A 19,348-nucleotide genomic window follows, 5' to 3' on the forward strand; every position below is an offset into this window, starting at 1 on the left:
GCAATAACTACTGGGGAATCTCTCTCCTCAGTCGTGGAAATGTCCTGGCAATCAATCAATGTGTATTTGTTATCGGGAAGGAATATTCAACATTGCATTGCCAGCCACGCAGAGAAGCTTGCTTAGCCCTAATGTGGTTTCAGTCTGGGGTGGTCCTACATGGACGCTATTTTCTCTGTCCGTCTTCTACAGCAGAGGCGTAGAGATTTTCAACAGAACCTACATCTATGCTTTATTGATCTGGTCAAGGCCTCGTATACCATCAAGAGACTAGGGATTAGGGTTATTCTCCTTGCTTTCAGGTTTCTTTACCTTCTATTCATGACCCTTGCGATAGTGAGCTGGTTGATCGATGCCCAGGTACCATGTTAAATTTGTTGATGATAGGGTAATTGCGACTCACTCTGAAAAGTTGAACGTGGAGCATGTCAACACCTTCAGCCTCACCAAAACAAAACACATGCTTGGGCGTTTGATATCATGGAACATTCCAACGTGTTAAACTCTCCATGAGTAATGGAGTGGTTGTTGAGATGGTGGAGGAATTCCCATTCCTGAGCAGTGTGCTCATCGCCAGCCACAACTTGGCAGTGGTCTCACGTAATTCAATCTCGCTGCGTTATCTTTTCATCGGCTCCATAACACCTTGTGGGATCTGCCTGGGCTATCGCTCCATACCATGTTGCGGGTCTTCCTGGCCACAGTAATGTCCTTCTATACTCGCAAAACGTAGAGCCCTTTAAAACATCTGCAACAGTTTGAAATATTCAGGCTGACCTGCCTGCGATCCATCCTGGGGTTTTACCAGACTGGATTTTGTAAGGAGCTCATATAATCTTGAAAGATCTCGACATAGTCCCACCATCAGTGAGCTCCTCCTGACAGGCAAGGCCGAGTAGCTAAGACGCAAGTTGACACAGTGGGAAGCACAGGAGGTGCATTTGTCAATCAACTCAGGCAGTCAACCCATACACTCTGGTACCACCACTTCATGGCGAACGCCAGTTGTTGTGTATGTGCGCATTTTGCGATACATGTATGCGTGTAAGTGTCGTTATGTGTGTCAGGGTGTCAACGTGCCGTGTGTGTGCTTACGTGTGTGTGAGGCTTGCATACCTATGTGTATGTATGTATGCATGCGTGTGGGTTCATTAGTACGCATGTGTATGTGTGTGAATGTGTATGGGGAGAGGTTAGCGCGCTCTGCTACGAACTCGGCGACCCGAGTTCAACTCCCGGTCAATACCGGTCGTGGGCCTCCGCTGGATCGACTCAGCCTCAACTGAGCACAGAACCTGCGGTGTGCAACCATCGCCGTACAGGTGCTACTCGCTAACAGCACTTGCCTCAAAAGTCTGTTAAGGCTATACGGGGAATATTTGTCTCGTCTTTGTGTGAATACGTGTGCATGTTTCTGCGCATGTGCGACGACGTTGGACCAGGTTGTAGGTGGGGAACTGTAGGGGAGGCGACAGGGGGGATATGCGACAGGGGAGGAGGGCATAGGGGGTGGCTTTCGGAACGAGGCTGTAGGAGAAGCTTTAGGGAAGGCTGTAGTGGAAGGGGGTGTCGGCAAGGCTGTAGGGGAGGCTGTAGGGGAGGCTGTACGGTTGGCCAAAAGGGGGGGGCTGTAGGGAGGAGGCTGTAGGGGTGGCTATAGGGGAGGGTGGAAGAGGAGGAGTCTTGGGTCGCTATAAGAGGAGGCTCGTCCTGGGTCCATGCAGGTGATCCAGGACCCCGAACTCCAGCACAGGTGCGATTCCTCAAACTCACTGGCAACATGACGACCATCATCATCACACTCGCCATCTACATCCTCAACACAGCAGCAACATCACCATCATCATCATCGCAATCTGTATCGCTGTCTAAAATATCAAAATCGGAACCACCACCACTCCCATCAACATCATCATCACCTCCGCTATCAACATCACCATCATCACCATCGATCTCACCATCGAAACCCTCAGCACATCGGTATCACCATCAACATCATAATCATCGTCGACATCAGCATCCTCACGGTCCACATCACCAACTTGAATCACACCACCACCATCCACATCATCTTCAACTCAAGGCTTATGACATGTTTCTATAATTTCGCCTGGTAGTTTTATTCCGGCATTTTGTGATTATTTTACCGTTTAATTTTTTTCCCACTTCTCACTCTTACGTGTTTAAATTATTAGTATTATATTAGCGTCTTCACAACGTGTGTAGAATGTTTGTGGTGTACCCGAACTCTTGTGGAGTTGGCCTCACGCCTTGCGGAACGAAAATGCGCTCTCTCTGAAGAGAGTGGGAGGGGTGCCATCAGCAGCGGCCTCTGTGGGGGAGGCTAAAACAAGAACCGCGTTGTGAGAACGCCGTCGCGTCGGTGACCTCGCGACAGAGAAGATATCCCATCAGGGCTCCTGCAGCCACTAGCGGCCGCTACAAAGCCGCTGTTGTGAGCGGTGGCGGTCACAACGCGTTGTGAACATCAATTTGTGTTGAACACAATCCACTGCTGGATGAAAGCCTCTCCACGCCGCGGCCGTTGTTTGACCATACTTCACCGCGCTGGTTAGTGCGGGATGGTGAACCAGGAGTGCTGTGGTGAGGGTAGGAGCCGGAGCCGATTGAGATACCACTGCTCGCCACTGATGGTGGCCGTGCCCTGGAAGCCAGGGTTCACGAGCGCAGTGCACAAACCATTGCGCCACCGTTCCACACCCCCACACCCTGACGATGAGAATGCGTCTTGAGCTCGCCTCCTCCTCCACCGCAAACTCACCACCACCACCTCCGCATCCTCACCACTACCATAGTAAACTCCGCCTTTTCACCACCACCACCTCCCTACCAACACTGTCACCTGCATCCACCATGACCACCCGATCCTCCCCTACTCACCACCACCCCACACTCTTACCCACCGCTCATCCTCAATCCACCACCACCTCTTCACTCAACTACTGCCACCACGCGGCTCTTCACCTCCTCAATCCACCACCTCCTCAATCCACCACCTCCTTAATCCACCACCTCCTCAATCCTCCTCCTCACCTCCTCAAACTCCTCCCCGCCTACGCAGAATGGCACACATGTTGAAGATGGAGGGCGGCGCCATCCCGGCCAGCTCCTTCACCGTGTCCTCCTCCTCCTCGTTCAGCACCTCCTCCTCCTTCTCCTCTTCCTCCTCCTCCGGCTTCTCCTCCTCCGCCTCGGGCTCGTCCAGTTCCGGGGCCGCGAGCTCCAGGTGAGCAGCGATCGGATTCGTCTCTCCCGTGTGTCTCTATCTCCGTGTGTCTCTGTGTGTCTCTGTGTCTCTGTGTGTCTCCGTGTCTCCCGTGTCTCTGTGTGTCTCTGTGTCTCTGTGTCTCTGTGTGTCTCCGTGTCTCTGTGTGTCTCTGTGTGTCTCTGTGTGTCTCCGTGTCTCTGTGTGTCTCTGTGTCTCCGTGTGTCTCCGTGTCTCTGTGTGTCTGTGTCTCTGGGTCTCTGTGTGTCTGTCTCTTCTGAGTCTCCGTGTGTCTCCGTGTGTCTCTGTGTCTTCTGAGTCTTCGTGTGTCTCTGCGTGTCTCTGCGTGTCTCCGTGTCTCTGTGGCTCCGTGTGTCTCCGTGTATCTCTGTGTCTCTGGATCTCTGTGTGTCTGTCTCTTCTGAGTCTCCGTGGGTCTCTGTCTCCGTGTGTCTCTGTGTCTCCGTGTGTCTCCGTGTGTCTCTGCGTGTCTCCGTGTATCTCTGTGTATCTCTGTGTCTCCGTGTGTCTCTGTGTGTCTCCGTGTGTCTCTGTCTCTCGTGTGTCTCTGTGTCTCCGCGTGTCTCTGTGTCTGTCTCTGTGTGTCTCTGTGTCTCCGTGTGTCTCTGTGTCTCCGTATATCTCTATTTCTCCCGAGTCTCCTTGTGTGTCTGTTTTCTTGTAGTTGTTTCCCCTCATTAATTAGCTGATAACACCTTGATATATAGAGGACTGCAGAGCTTTGGGTTAGATCGCGTGAATATAAATGTGTCGTTAAACCCGCCACAACCGGACAGCCGATTAGGAAGGGTTGACACGTAACAAAACGTGCAAATTGGTTACGAGTTAATCACTAAACCGGTTGTGTGTTGGAGAGTGAACCCACCACAACGTTTACAATTCGAGTATCGTCACGTTTCGCCGGTATTTACAACCAGCACCATCAGGCGATCCGCCGTAGTTTTGAAGAAGTCTTCCTGTTTACGTCTTAAAGTTAAAGTTATGTTAAAGTTAAAGTTATGTTTCGGTCCGTAATTCTTTCGTCAGAATATTCTTCACACCCTCGAAAATATGAACAAACAAAGCAATCGACCTCACGACAACGATTACGTAAAAAGCGGTGTCCCTGTGGCTCCCCCGAGTATGGGAGGACCGTGAGAAGAGCGGCTGTCTCTACCGTTACCGTGGCAACAGGCCGGGTTGTCCCGGGTAACCACCTCACTCGGAGCCTCCCCGAGCAGCAGCAGCGGTGCGAGTCGGCCCGCAGGCAACTTGGCCTCCTCCTCCCTCTCCTCCCCCACACAGCTCTGCCCCTCGAGATGAGGGCGCAGTGTACAGGCGAACCTCGCTTAGAGGACATTTTGTTAGGAGTAAAAAAAAGGAAAAATTTCAGAAAATGAAAAACTAAATCGAAAAAGTGCCTCCGAGTGAGAACACACGGCAGTGCTCGCCCGGGGAGACGTCCCAGCGCCCATTGTTCTGATGAGAGCGACGCACACTTTGAGCCAACCAGACCCCCCCACACCCCGTCACACTCTGAGCCAACCAGACCCCCCCACACCCCGTCACACTCTGAGCCAACCAGACCCCCCCCACACACCCCGTCACACTCTGAGCCAACCAGACACCCCCCCCACACACCCCGTCACACTCTGAGCCAACCAGACCCCCCCCCACACCCCGTCACACTCTGAGCTAACCAGACCCCCCCCACACCCCGTCACACTCTGAGCCAACCAGACCCCCCCCCACACCCCGTCACACTCTGAGCCAACCAGCCCCCCCCCCACCCCCCGTCACACTCTGAGCTAACCAGACCCCCCCCCCACACCCCGTCACACTCTGAGCCAACCAGACCCCCCCCCACACCCCGTCACACTCTGAGCTAACCAGACCCCCCCCCCCCACACACCCCGTCACACTCTGAGCTAACCAGACCCCCCCCCCACACACCCCGTCACACTCTGAGCTAACCAGACCCCCCCCCCACACACCCCGTCACACTCTGAGCCAACAAGAACCCCCCCCCCACACCCCGTCACACTCTGAGCTAACCAGACCCCCCCCACACCCCGTCACACTCTGAGCTAACCAGACCCCCCCCCACACACATCGTCACACTCTGAGCCAACCAGACCCCCCCACACACCCCGTCACGCACACGCACGGCCTTGTGGGAGCGCGTGAACTCAGCCCGAGTTGATATTCCAGCTCCCCCACGTGCAGCGAGTTGATGGCCTCAGCTGGCAGGTCACCGGTGACTGCCAGGTCTACCCATGTCCCCACGCGTCTCCTACCCACGTCCCCACGTGTCTCCTACCCACGTCCCCACGCGTCCCGCTGTGTCTCCGTGTTTGACCTGGCATCTCGACCATTGTCCTTGTGTCTCCCACGTGTCCCCAACCCCCCCGTCCCCGTGGCCCAGCTCGTCCGCCATGGGGCTCGGCTCCATGAGTCTGGAGCAGACGATGAAGATGCAGAGCGCAGCGCAGCAACTCCTGGGCAAGATGAAGGCGAGCGACAAGTGAGTGGCTCCTCACCACCACCACTCCTCACCACTCCTACTCACCACCATTCCTCACCACCACCACTCCTCACCACTCCTACTCACTGGTATCCACCACTGACACTCCTCACCACTGCTACTCACCACCACTCCTCACCACTGGTATCCACCACTGACACTCCTCACCACTGCTACTCACCACCACTCCTCACCACTATTACTCACTGGTATCCACCACTGACACTCCTCACCACTGCTACTCACCACCACTCCTCACCACTCCTCACCACTGGTATCCACCACTGACACTCCTCAGCACTGCTACTCACCACCACTCCTCACCACTCCTCACCACTGGTATCCACCACTGACACTCCTCACCACTGCTACTCACCACCACTCCTCACCACTACTACTCACTGGTATCCACCACTGATACTCCTCACCACTGCTACTCACCACCACTCCTCACCACCACCACTCCTCACCACTACCACTCCTCACCACTCCTACTCACTGGTATCCACCACTGATACTCCTCACCACCGCTACTCACCACTGCTACTCACTGGTATCCACCACTGATACTCCTCACTCACCGAAACCACTGCCGGTGGGAGCCGCCTACACCACCGCCTCCACCACCGCCGCCACCACCATCACCGCCACCACCATCGCCACCACCATCACCACCACCGCCACCACCACCACCACTGCCGCCTGCACCTTTGAGGCTGCCAGAATCGGGGCAGCTGTAGCCGTATGAATGGCCGGGTGTGTGTTAGGGTGTGTGTCAGGGTGTGTGTCAGGGTGTGTGTCAGGGCGTGTGTCACGGTGTGCGTCAGGGTGTGTGTCTCTGTGTGTGTCTCTGTGTGTGTCAGGGTGTGTGTCACTGTGTGTGTCAGGGCGTGTGTCACTGTGTGTCAGGGCGTGTGTCAGGGCGTGTGTCAGGGTGTGTGTCAGGGTGTGTGTCAGGGTGTGTGTCACTGTGTGTGTCAGGGCGTGTGTCAGGGTGTGTGTCACTGTGTGTGTCAGGGCGTGTGTCAGGGCGTGTGTCAGGGTGTGTGTCACTGTGTGTGTCAGGGCGTGTGTCAGGGCGTGTGTCAGGGCGTGTGTCAGGGCGTGTGTCGGGGTGTGTGTCAGGGTGTGTGTAACTGTGTGTGTCAGGGCGTGTGTCAGGGTGTGTGTCACTGTGTGCGTCAGGGTGTGTGTCACTGTGTGTGTCACTGTGTGTGTCAGGGTGTGTGTCACTGTGTGTGTCAGGGCGTGTGTCAGGGTGTGTGTCAGGGTGTGTGTCAGGGCGTGTGTCAGGGTGTGTGTCAGGGTGTAGCTGTTGTTGCGTAAGGCGGCCGGGCGTGGTCTCCGACACCCACCCCCTCGTGTGCCGTGCCGGCCTTCATAGGTATTGCTTGCTAACAGCACTTGCCCCAACATCCTATCAAGGCTACACGGGGGATCTTTGTATTTGTTGTTGATGTTGTTGATGTTGTTGTTGTTGTGCAGCCACAGGGGATCTTTGTTGATGATGTTGATGTTGTTGTTGTGCAGCTATGCCAGCCTGGAGTTCGTGGGGTGGTGCCAGGAGCTGTCCACCTCCCTCAAGCAGTGCGGCACGCTGGGTGGACGAGTCCAGCTGGCCGACTCACTCACCGCACAGGGCTGGGCGGGTGAGCAGCGCACCACTCACCACTCACCGCCCACTCACCACTCACCATTCACTCACCACTCACCGCACACTCACCACTCACTCACCACTCATTCACCACTCACCGCACACTCACCACTCATCACTCACTCACCGCACACTCACCACTCACTCACCGCGCACTCCCAACTCACTCACCGCGCACTCACCACTCACCACCCACTCACCACTCCCCGCACACTCACCACTCACTCGCCAACCACCCGCACCGTACCACGCTCACCACACGCTCACCACTCACTCGCCAACCACCCACACCATACCACGCTCACCACACGCTCACCACTCACTCGCCAACCACCCACACCATACCACGCTCACCACACGCTCACCACTCACTCGCCAACCACCCACACCATACCACGCTCACCACACGCTCACCACTCACTCGCCAACCACCCGCACCATACCACGCTCACCACACGCTCACCACTCACTCGCCAACCACCCACACCATACCACGCTCACCACACGCTCACCACTCACTCGCCAACCACCCACACCATACCATGCTCACCACACGCTCACCACTCACTCGCCAACCACTCACACCATACCACGCTCACCACATGCTCACCACTCACTCGCCAACCACCCACACCATACCATGCTCACCACACGCTCACCACTCACTCGCCAACCACCCACACCATACCACGCTCACCACACGCTCACCACTCACTCGCCAACCACCCACACCATACCACGCTCACCACACGCTCACCACTCACTCGCCAACCACCCACACCATACCACGCTCACCGCACGCTCACCACTCACTCGCCAACCAACCACACCATACCACGCTCACCACACCGTGATTCGGACAGGCACGAGGGAGAGATCCTCACGGGGCTGGTGATGATGACAATGTTGGCGATGTGGATGTTGACGATGTTGGCGATGTGCAGGGGTTCTGGTGAAGGTCCTCTCGGGCCTGGACGCCGAGGGGCTGGAGTTCGTGGGGGGCTCCGCGCTGCGCCTCGTGCTGCACGCCTCGCAGCTGAGCGCCGACTTCCGCACGGCGCTGGGCCGCGCCGGCGGCGTGCAGATCCTGCTGGGCAACCTCGCCGCAGTGAAGGACTCCGCCGATGACGAGGTGCTGCCCACTCCTCGTCACCCCTCCTCGTCCCCCCTCCCCCCCCTCCTCGTCACCCCTCCCCCCCCTCCTTGCGCCCCCTCCTCGCCGCCGTATAGCCTTAACAGACTGTTTGGGGCAAGTGCTGTTAGCGAGCAGCACATCTGAAGGCTGGCACGGCACACAAGAGGGTGGGTGGCCAGCACCACACCTGACCACCTTTGTCTCCCTCGTGGCGATGTTTACACACTTAATTAGCTACTAATTTTAGGCTGAGTCGACCTCGGGGAGGCCTAGAACCGGTTTAGATAATTGTCACTAGGGTTGAGTGTAAGGGGGAATCGAACTCGGGGTGCCGGGTTCGTAGCGCAGCGCACTAACCGCGACACTGCCGCTCCTGACACACACACACTCTCAACGCGCACACACTCTCTCAACGTGCACACACTCCCATCGGTGATGCTAGGATTACAGCTGTCCTCCGCCAAACCATCCTCTGCCAAACCAAAAAGTTTGCCGGTTTGCGTCGCCAGTGCGAGTATGCATCTGTACGTTGTGTTGAAACAGCTTTAGCACGGAATTGTTCGTCCGTGTGTTGACCCACGATCACCAGTTGGACTAATGAACGGGCCGTAGATGACGGCGAGTTGCAAATAATTTTTGCATTTTCAAAACAGGATTATTAATTATTGCATAGCCACCTTTATTTTATTATAATAATACATCGCAAAATGCGTCTGCCGGATGCTTGCAGCCTCTTGATGCCAAAAATGCAGAGATGTATCCACTTAGGCAGCTTGAACTAAACTGAACTGGTAGGCTTAAGGCCCCTGTATTTATACTATTATACTGGTAGGAACGAAGTGGACCAGACACCAATAGATTATATCTTCCGTCCGTTTGTCCGTCCGTCCGTCCGTGTAGCAACATCGCCCCCTACTGCAAACACTTGGCATGACCCTACAAAAACCTTTAGACTCAGTGACGCTATCCTGGTAGCAACATCGCCCCCTACTGCAAACACTTGGCATGACCCTACAAAAACCTTTAGACTCAGTGACGCTATCCTGGCTAAACAAGTGTAACATTCCCTTATAATTCCCTCAGATAGCTTTTAATTAAAACATTTAAATTAATTAGGCTTTCCTGGCTAAACACGTGTAACATTCCCTTATAATTCCCTGAGATAGCTTTTAATTAAAACTTTGAAATTAAATTAAAAAAACTCACAGTGCCCTAATAATTCCCTGAGATAGCTTTTAATTAAAACTTTTAAATTAAATAAAAAAAACTCACAGCGCCCTAAAGCCTACAGCTAGGCCTAAAGCCTAGAACTAGGCCTGAAACTCTCCCTTCGTATCGTACCCCCGCGTGTGTGAAAGGGAGTTAATGTTTAACAATGTTACATTCCCTCATGTTTTTAAACAGAAACATTTAAATTTAAAGCTTTTACATAAATCATTAAAACATTTAAATTAAAATTAACTCACAGCGCCCTAATGCCTACAGCTAGGCCTAAAGCCTAGAACTAGGCCTCAATCTCTCCCTTCGTATCGTCCGATTAGGTGTAGCAACATCGCCCCCTACTGCAAACACTTGGCAGGACCCTACAAAAACCTTTAGACTCAGTGGGCCTTTCCTGGCTAAACATGTGTAATAATACATTATGTTTATATTCTTTGGTTATTCGTTCCTACCAGCCCACCCCGCAGGGTCCTGTTTTATATTACTGCAAAGTTCTAGAATGTTCTAGAAGTTACTCCAAGTTTACTCAGCACTGAATCTATTTGGAATGTTCTGGAAAATAGGTAAATTTCAACATCAATGTCCTGGTCACAAAAGCAAAGTTTATGGGGAGTAATATCCATTTTGTGTACTTTTGAGGCATAAGCAATTAGGAAATAGCACTTACTACCCAGGAACAAAAAAAAATTGTGACACTGTTATCGGAAGTGTGTATCATCACGTTTGCAGGGCATGGGCACATGACGTAACGCTCAGCAAAGCAGCCACCCAGCCTGCACGATTGTGCTAAAGTATAAATTATGTTAAGGAGTCCCGTTACACACGCTGATTGGTTGGAGTGCGTGACGTCACCATGACCAACCAACCAGAGGGCAGTGTTACAGGAAAAAATATTATTATGTAAACATGTAGAGGATCGCAGAGCTTGGGCGATCAGTTGGTCGCGCCGGGTGGCTACTGCTGCTGCTGCTGCCTTCCCACTCGTCTGTGGTTGCTCGTCAGCGCCTCGTAAGTCGTGATGCAAGCAAGATGTGCGTGGTGCGTGCTGTGGCATGGTGCGTGTGGTGTGGTTTGGTGCCTGTGGGCGTGGTGCGTGTGGCGTGGTGTGTGTGGCGTGGGGTGTGTGGCGTGCTGTGACATGGTGCGTGTGGTGTGTGTGTGGCGTGGGGTGTGTGGCGTGCTGTGACATGGTGCGTGTCGCGTGTGTGTGGCGTGGTGTGTGTGGCGTGCATGACAGTGGTGCAGTGTGGCGTGGTGCGTGTGGCGTGGTGCGTGTGGCGTGGTGCGTGTGGTGTGGTGTGTGTGGCGTGGTGTGGTGTGTGTGGCATGTGGTGTGTGGCGTGGCGTGGTGCATGTGGTGTGGTGTGAACGCCGTCTTCCGGTGACAGACGGCATTCGCTCAGCTGCTGATCTCGCGGCTGGCGATCAGCTCGCTGTGGCACGTGGCCACCGAGCGGCAGAACCGCGCGTTGCTGCGCACTGAGGCGGCGCGCGCGTCGCTGGGCGCGCTGCTCGCCCTCAAGAACGCGCAGGTGCGCGTCGGGGCCACGCTCACTGCCTGCCTGGCGCTCGGCGAGAGCACGGCCGAGGAGCACGCCGTCAAGTCGGGTGAGACGCCACTCGGGGAGGGGTAGAAGGGATGGGGGGGGGCAGAGGGAGGGGTGAGAGGGGGAGGAGTGAAGTGATTTGGATGGAGTGTGGGAGAGGAATAGAGGTGGAATAGGAGGTGTCGCGAGCGGTGAGCAGTGATTGGTATTGCGAGCGATGTCTTGAGTGATGAGCGGTGTGGCGACTGGTGAGCGGTGTGGTGAGTGGTGAGCGGTGTGGTGAGCGGTGAGCGATGTGGTGAGCGGTGAGTGATAAGCGATGAGGCGAGCGGTGAGCGATGTGGTGAGTGGTGAGCGGTGAGCGATGTGGTGAGCGGTGAGCGGTGTGTTGAGTGGTGAGTGGTGAGCGATGTGGTGAGCGGTGTGGCGAGTGATGAGCGATGTGGTGAATGGTGAGCGGTGTGTGTGCGGTGCAGGGCACCTGTCCTCCACGGTGAGCTGGCTGCGTGCGGCGCTCAACACTGTCCTGCTGGAGCACGAGGGGCACAGCCTCCTGGAGATCCTCACCACCCTCGCTCACCTCGCCCGCCTTAGCGCCTGCGCCACGCCGGTACGCTCAAGCCTACACAAGGACAAAGATCCCCCGTCTAGCCATTTGGTGGCAAGTGCCGTTGGCGAGTGGCAGCACCTACGAAGGCCGGCACGGGTTGGCAGCCAGCACCACGATCAGCCACCGTTGTCTCCCTAGTGGCGATGTTTACACACCGCATCAGGTACGCGGGACCAGTTGAGTTAATCGTCACTGGTGTTGGTGGCCGTGGTCGGGAATTGAACTCGGCTGGCTGGGTTTGTAGAGCAGCGCGCGAACCGCTACACTACCATAGACACAACCGCTACACTACCATAGACACACGCGTGTGCGTGTGTGCGTGCATGTACGTGTGTGTGTGTGTGTGCGCGTGTGTGCGTGCGTGTGTGCGTGCGTGTACGTGCGTGCATGTGTAGGGAGAGTAGAGGAGGTTACCCTACTTAACCTGAGACGATGTGCCTGCTTCTGTGGTATGGTGCGGTGTGGTGCGGTGTGGTGCATGCGGTGTATGTGGTGCGGTGTGTGGTCGGTGTGGTGCATGTGGTGTGATGCGTGTGGTGTAATGTGTGTGATGCGTGTGGTGTGATGTGTGCGTTGCGTAGCTGTTGGAGGCGGGCGCGGTGCCGCTGGCGGTGCAGGTTCTGCGCCGTGGGCGTGAGGAGGAGCGGCGCGCAGCCACCACCATCGTGTGGCAGCTCGCCTTCCACCCCGGCCTACGCAACGCCATGCGCCATGGTGCGCCTCCACCACACCACACCGCACCGCATCACGGGAACCACACCTCACCACACCACACACCATAACACACACCACACCGCACCGTGGGAACCACACCACACCACACCGCACACCATAACACACCGCATCACGGGAATCCCACCACACCACACACCATACTACACCGCACCACACCACAAACCATACCAAAAGCGCACCATACCACAAACCAGACTGCGCCACACACCACACCCCACCGCACCACAGGAAATGGACCGCACCGTGGGAACCACACTACACTGCGGGAACCGCATCCATTGATGTTGTTGTGATGATGTGATGATGTTGTTGTGATGATGTGACGATGACATTATGTTGTGATGATGATGCAATGATTACGTGATGATGATGTTGTGATGTTGCGGTGATGATATGATGATGATGCTGTGACGATGGTGGTGGTGGTGTAGATGAGGAGCTGGCGAGGGAGTTGTCCGTGCTGCTGAGGGGAGGTTCGCCCTGGCTGGCGGGGGCCGCGCGCGGCATTGGTCTCCTCCTCCTCACTGAGAAGTCTCCACGATACGTGCTGTCTCGCGAGGGCACCCAGCCTGGTACGACTCGCACTCACTCTGACACTCACTCTCATTCACTCACTCACACACACTTACACTCACTCGTCATTCTCTCATCAAAATCTCACTGTGCCCCCCCCCCCCCCCACAGGTGGAGCTGGCCCTGGTGCATTATGGGTAGCGGAGTCAGGTCAGGAGGTGCGGCTTGGCAAAGCGTGGACCGAGTGGGAGACGTTCCCACACAGTGAGAAGCCGCACCGCGCTGCAGCAGCACAGCCATACCAAACACACACCACCACGATACACCACCACGATGCAAAGATAACCTGTATAGCCTTACAGACTGTAGGGGCAAGTGCTGTTTGCGAGCGCCTATGAAGGCCGACACGGCACACGAAGGGGTGGGTGGCCAACACCACGCCCGGCCGCCTTTGTCTCCCCAGTGGCGATATTTTACACACTGCATCAGGTACTTATTTGAGGCTGAGTCGACCTAGGGGAGGCCCAGGACCGATACAAATAATCCTCATTATTGTTGGCCTTGAACGGGAATCGAACTCAGGTCGCCGGGTTTGTAGCGCAGCGTACTAATTTCTGCACTACCGCTCCCCACCCACGATACACCACACACCTCACCATATACCTCACCATACACCCCACCATATACCTCACCACACACCCCACCATATACCTCACCACACACCTCACCAGACATAGAATGACCCTGGACCTGCTCTCTCGGTGTCCGTGCAGTGTTCCCCGTGTACGCGGCTCGCGAGGGAGGGGTGGTGATCAGCCACGACGGCGTTCACGTTGCCACGGCGACCGCCCTGCGCGACAAGCTGCAGGTGAGGCGCGCTCACCTCACTCGCTCGCACGCAAGGGCGGGTGGCCACGCGGCGAGGGGCATGGGCCGCCTCGCCGCCTCCTGCCTCTCCCGCCTCACCCGCGTCTTCCTTGTCTCCCGTGCGTTCGCCGCGTGCCCCTGTGGGCCCAGGCGCGCGGCGTGCGAGTGTGGATGAACACGGAGCCCCTGAGTCCACACTCCCTGGACCAGACGCTCGCAGCCATTGAGGCGGCCGGCGTCGTCTTCGTGACGGCCACCAACGCCTACCAGGACAACCCACGGTGCCGTACTGGTGAGCTTTCCATGCGCTCATCCCACCGGCGACGACACCACCGGGCGACATCGCCGCTGAGTGGTTGCGATGTCGCCACCGTGCTCGACGTGCCGAGCCGATTGCCCTTTGACGCTACCACGTAAGGTGTGCAGACCTCGCTGCTGGCAGGTCACGGGAAACACTCAGGGGCCATGGGTTGACTGAGATGCACCACCTGTACCCCTCTACTGTGCCCTCTACTAGAAAGTGATTTAGCAACCCGGCGCTCTACTCATTGTTGTGAGCGTCGCTCTTCTACCTTCCACTGTTGTAGAAGGGCAACTGCCTCTAACTGCCCAATAGTCTCCTCCAGAGAAGCTGATCTTAACACCGCTAGTATCAGTCATCGGCAAGTCCACTCAGCTCCAAATCCTCTTGGAATGCATCAGTCCATCTCTTCTCCAGCCCATGCCACACACATTTAGCCCCCTCTATTTGACCAAACAGAAGCTGCTTGGGAAAGCGGTGACTGGGTATGTAGGCTACATGATCCAGCAAACAAAGCTTCACCTGCTGGAGGAGCTGATGGGACTGTATCCAGATCTTTCAATATTCCGTGAGCTCCTCACACAATTCAGCCTGGTTGAACCTAGGATGGATCGTAGGCAGGCCAGCCTGGATGTATGGAACCAGCACAGATGTTCCTTTAAAGGGCTCCACGTGTCGTAACCATACAGAAGGGAGGGCATAACTGTGCCTAAGAAGACCCGAAGCTTTGTACAGAGTGATGACCAGGTAGCTTCCAATAATGTGGGAGCCCCAAGGACATCTCTGTCTCACCCCAAGGTGAACAGGGAATGGCTCTGACTCCCGGCCATGCCTCATCATCTGCCCTCTCCCTTTGTGTTGACACTGCTGCCCCCCTTTCTCTTGTCGCTCCCCCCCCCTTCCTCAGAGTACTCGTTCGCGCGGATGTTCGGCAAGGCGGTGGTGCCGCTGCAGGTGGAGCTGGGCAGCTCCGTGGACGGCTGGCTCTCTGCGCTGCGCGACTGGAAGCTGCTCGACGGAGCGCCCACGCCCAGCCTGGTCGACGGTGAGATCGTGGTCAGGCATTGCGGCTCAAAGGTCATGGTCAAGGGATTGCAGCGTCTGGGTCGAGCGATCATAGAGGACGCTGGTGTCGCCCGGCACTCTTGTGTGCGAGCGTGCGACACACACCTCACCCCCCCCCCCGTGTCCCCCCCCTTCCCCCCCTCCACCGTGTCCCGTCCCCCCTGTGCCCCCCCTCCCCCACCGTGTCCACCCCCGTCCAGGAGAGGGGCACCTCATGGCCGCCCCGACCACTGGCACCGGCTTTGTCATCAACTCCCCGGCCAACATCCAAGCCTCCCTCGCAGCCATCGAGCACGCCGTGGACAGATACCGCACCGTCTACGTGCAGAGTGAGGGCGCTCACCACAGCACACACTCACCGCAGTCTCCTCCTCCACATAGTCACACACAGTCATACAAACAAAGATCCCCCGTGTAGCCTTAACAGACTTTTGGGGCAAGTGCTGTTAGCGAGTAGCACCTACTCGCTAACAGGGGGTGGGTGCCCAACACCACATACTCTTAGTTTTTTTTTTTCCGGTAAAGTCACGTAGGTAAAAATAAATAAAAAATGAAAATATATTATAAAACTCAATTATAGAAATAATAGAAATAAAATAAAAAATCACGACGTTTCGGAGGCAACACAAGTCTCCGTCATCAGGTGGGACCATCACAGCTAAATTTACTGTATCAAGTGAGGCAAAATTCCAAGAGACAAGCTCTTAAATACAAGTTAAGGGGGGAGGAGGGGGGGGGGGCTTATCTGAATGTGGTGCCCAACACCACACCCGGCCACCTTTGTCTCCTCAATGGTGATATTTACACACCGCACAAAGTATTAATTTGAGGCTGAGTCGACCTAGGAGAGCCCAAGGACTAGTTCAGATATTCGTCACTGGTGTTGGCAGTGAGCGACGTAGCACAGCGCGCTAACCGCTACTGCTCCCAAACACTCACCACACTCACCACAGCACACACGCTCACCACACCCCCATGTTCTCCTCTGCCACATTCTCCTCTCCCTGCAGACTCCCGCGCCGCCTCCGACTGGGCCCCCTTCAACCCCGTGGGGGTCCCGTATGGTGCCCTGGCTCAGGGTCCCTGGGGCCCCGCGCCCAGCCTAGCTGAGCTGGGGGTCAGCGGTCCCTATAACATGGGCCCCTACTCTGGGGAACCCCACGCCGGGGGGCCCTACGCCGGGGGGCCCTACGCCGGGGGGCCCGTGGCCTACGCCGGGGAACGCATGTGGAGCCGCAAGTGTGACTGCCGCTGGGTTCCCCTGGAGGGAGGAGCCTCCTCCTGGTGGGGGAAGCAGCCCGAGGGGTGTCAGTGCCACTGAGCCTCCGTGGTCAGCTCACCCACTCACCTGCTCCTCCATGAACCACCAGTTCACCCGCTGCTCCGTCAACCAAACGCTCACTTGGTCGTCCGTCAACCACATGCTGATCTGCTCCTCCATCAACCACCCACTCACCCGCTCCTCCATCAACTACCCGCTCACCCGTTCGACAGTACTGTCAACCACTCGACCGCTCCAACAACCACAACCCAACCGCAAACGCCATGTGTCCCTCACCACGACCACCAGCTCAGACGCCATTACCCAACCACAACAACCGCAATATACACTACCACACGCCCCACTCCACACTGCTAACGTCACCACTACAACAATCACAAACCACCGCATCCTGACCACACGCGCTCAACCACCAACTCTACCCTGTGTGTGGTGCGGTTTTTTGTTTCAGGTTGAATGCTTAAAGCTGAAAGAGCTGCTCACACGGACTCCAGCAACTCACACACCCGCTGCTGCTGCCGCACACCCAGAGAACCCTGACACACCTGGAGACTGTGTCGCACGCCCAGTGAACACCTATTGCTCCACATCCACCGCCATCCCACACCACCACGAAAACCACCACCACCCACCACCACCAGTGAACATCAAACAAAAGATCCCCCGTATAGCCTTAACAGACTGTTGGGGCAATTGCTGTTTGCGAGCCCCTATGAAGGCCGGAACAGCACACGAGCGGGTTGGTGGTCAGTACCACACCCCAGTGGCGATGTTTACACACTGCACCAGGTACTCAATTGGGGCTGATTTGACCTAGGGGAGGCCCAGGACCGGTTCAAACAATCTTCACTGGTGTTGGCCGTAAGGGTAAATCGAACCGGTGTAGTCGGGTTTGTAGCATAGCGCGTTAACCGCGACACGACCACTCCACACACCACCACTGAAACAACCTTCCCCACCAGCGGACATCAACAACACCCCACATCAACATCACCCCACACCAACCCACACAAACCACCAGCGCACTCCGATCACGCGCAGACAGCTCGCACACCATGCGGTGTTCACCTCGCTCACCACGCGCAAACCACGCGCACTACCACGCGCACACCACGCGCACACCACGTGCACACAACCACCCCATGCACACCGCGCCTTGGACCGCTGGGCATCGCACACCGCGCTGGTCCCGTGTAGCTGCCTGCTTCTCTCTGCGGGGCTGAGGACGCACACCCCGGCTTTTGCTTGGTGCTGGGAACAGTAAAAGTGCTGGGAACAAAATCCAGAGTCTGCGTCTTCTTCGAATACACTTTGTGTGTGTGCCGCGTGTGTGTGTATCAGATGGAAATTCCTCCAGTATATCCATCGAAGCTTTCTCAAACATGTTAGTGTAGGGTCAGAGGACATTGCTATCGCACCCCAATGTGAATAGAAAATGGCTCCAACTCATAGCTTTACCTGGGCCTGCCCACCATCATGAACAGTGCTCAGGGTCTCCAAAAGCACGAATAACCCAGAGCCCTGGTCTATTGATAGTATAATTGGCCTATGCAGCAGATGTGCCAGTTATTGTGTGGGGGTCGCTAGCCCCCGAGATCCCTCCCTCGATAATGCTAACGGCCGGGCTAGCATCATCAATCGCCCCCCCGCTGCTAAGCGAACCGCTGCTAAGTTCCTCACCCATGGTGTGGGAGCCGTCGCCCGAGGGTTCCACCCCACCGCGGGTCCGCGTAGCAGGCATGATTAATTACGTACGCGCACACCCACACACACAGCTCCGTACGGCACTCACTCTTGCGCTTCTCTGCGCCGCGCTGGCCGCTCACGTTACAATCGCGCACCTGGGGTACGCCGATTTCGCACGACGAGAGCTTACGCATACCCCGTACCACACGCGTTCACACTTATAACACGTAACGAGCACACGCCAGCGGGGCACACGCCGACACAACGACTAAAGTCGCCGCCGCCGTGCGCGCGAGATAAACCGTACAACAATGCGCAGCCGATTACGCTATGATCGCGCACCTGGGGGACGCCGATTACGCACGCTGCGAGCTTACGCACACACAGTACCACACGCGTTCCCACACGCTCACACTGCACGACAAGATCACGCGAGACCACGCTTCGCTATTAATGATTTATTACCTGATAACTAATGTTGAATTAGTGAGTCGACGAGGCTGGCCTATTCCACTAAACCGGCACCTATTCCCTATTTATCGGCTATGATTCTAAGTCACCTTCTTACTCACTGTTAAGTGTCCACGGCGGTCCGCTGATCCTTGTGTTAACCGCGTGCCTCGGTGCGTCGCACGGACGTCCGGGTCGCTGGCTCGAGCTGCGTCTGGTCGCCTGGCGCTGGAGTAAGAGAGCGATTTCCCCTCTGCGCTCCTCTATTTATCCTCCCTACCTCCAAAGGGGATGCTGCGCTGAACAATGGGCTCGTGCACCCCAAGCCCGCGCACGGCAGTCCCCAGGCGCTGTTGATATGCTAATCAGTGAGCGACGTTGGCGGCGTACATCCTAATTACTCCCTTACCCTTCCTAACAATGGGGCCTGCGCGCTCAAGCGCAATTATCCCAACCCCCCATGACTATGCGCAACAGCCCCTGTGACCCCGCTATTCATGCTGTCTCGTGCCTCCCCTGCTTGCCCCGTCGA

General features: G+C 56.2%; 1 protein-coding gene across 1 annotated transcript; it reads left to right on the forward strand.

Annotated features, from left to right (window-relative positions):
- The first annotated feature begins 1,718 nt into the window (after positions 1 to 1,718).
- LOC133341399 (uncharacterized) lies at positions 1,719 to 17,951 on the forward strand. Its single transcript, XM_061549974.1, has 16 exons — positions 1,719 to 1,753; positions 3,083 to 3,247; positions 5,652 to 5,750; positions 7,281 to 7,399; positions 8,349 to 8,536; positions 11,149 to 11,368; positions 11,784 to 11,917; positions 12,499 to 12,631; positions 13,084 to 13,224; positions 13,337 to 13,429; positions 13,939 to 14,033; positions 14,183 to 14,324; positions 15,241 to 15,378; positions 15,599 to 15,727; positions 16,409 to 16,682; positions 17,132 to 17,951. The coding sequence occupies exons 1-16, from the start codon at positions 1,719 to 1,721 to the stop codon at positions 17,142 to 17,144; spliced, it is 2,118 nt and encodes a 705-aa protein (XP_061405958.1). The 3' UTR covers positions 17,145 to 17,951.
- The last annotated feature ends 1,397 nt before the right edge of the window (positions 17,952 to 19,348 follow it).

The sequence above is a fragment of the Lethenteron reissneri genome, chromosome 2 (genome assembly GCF_015708825.2).
Source record: "Lethenteron reissneri isolate LAM-NWPU_2019-01 chromosome 2, ASM1570882v1, whole genome shotgun sequence".
In the NCBI taxonomy this organism is placed as follows: Eukaryota; Metazoa; Chordata; class Hyperoartia; order Petromyzontiformes; family Petromyzontidae; genus Lethenteron; species Lethenteron reissneri.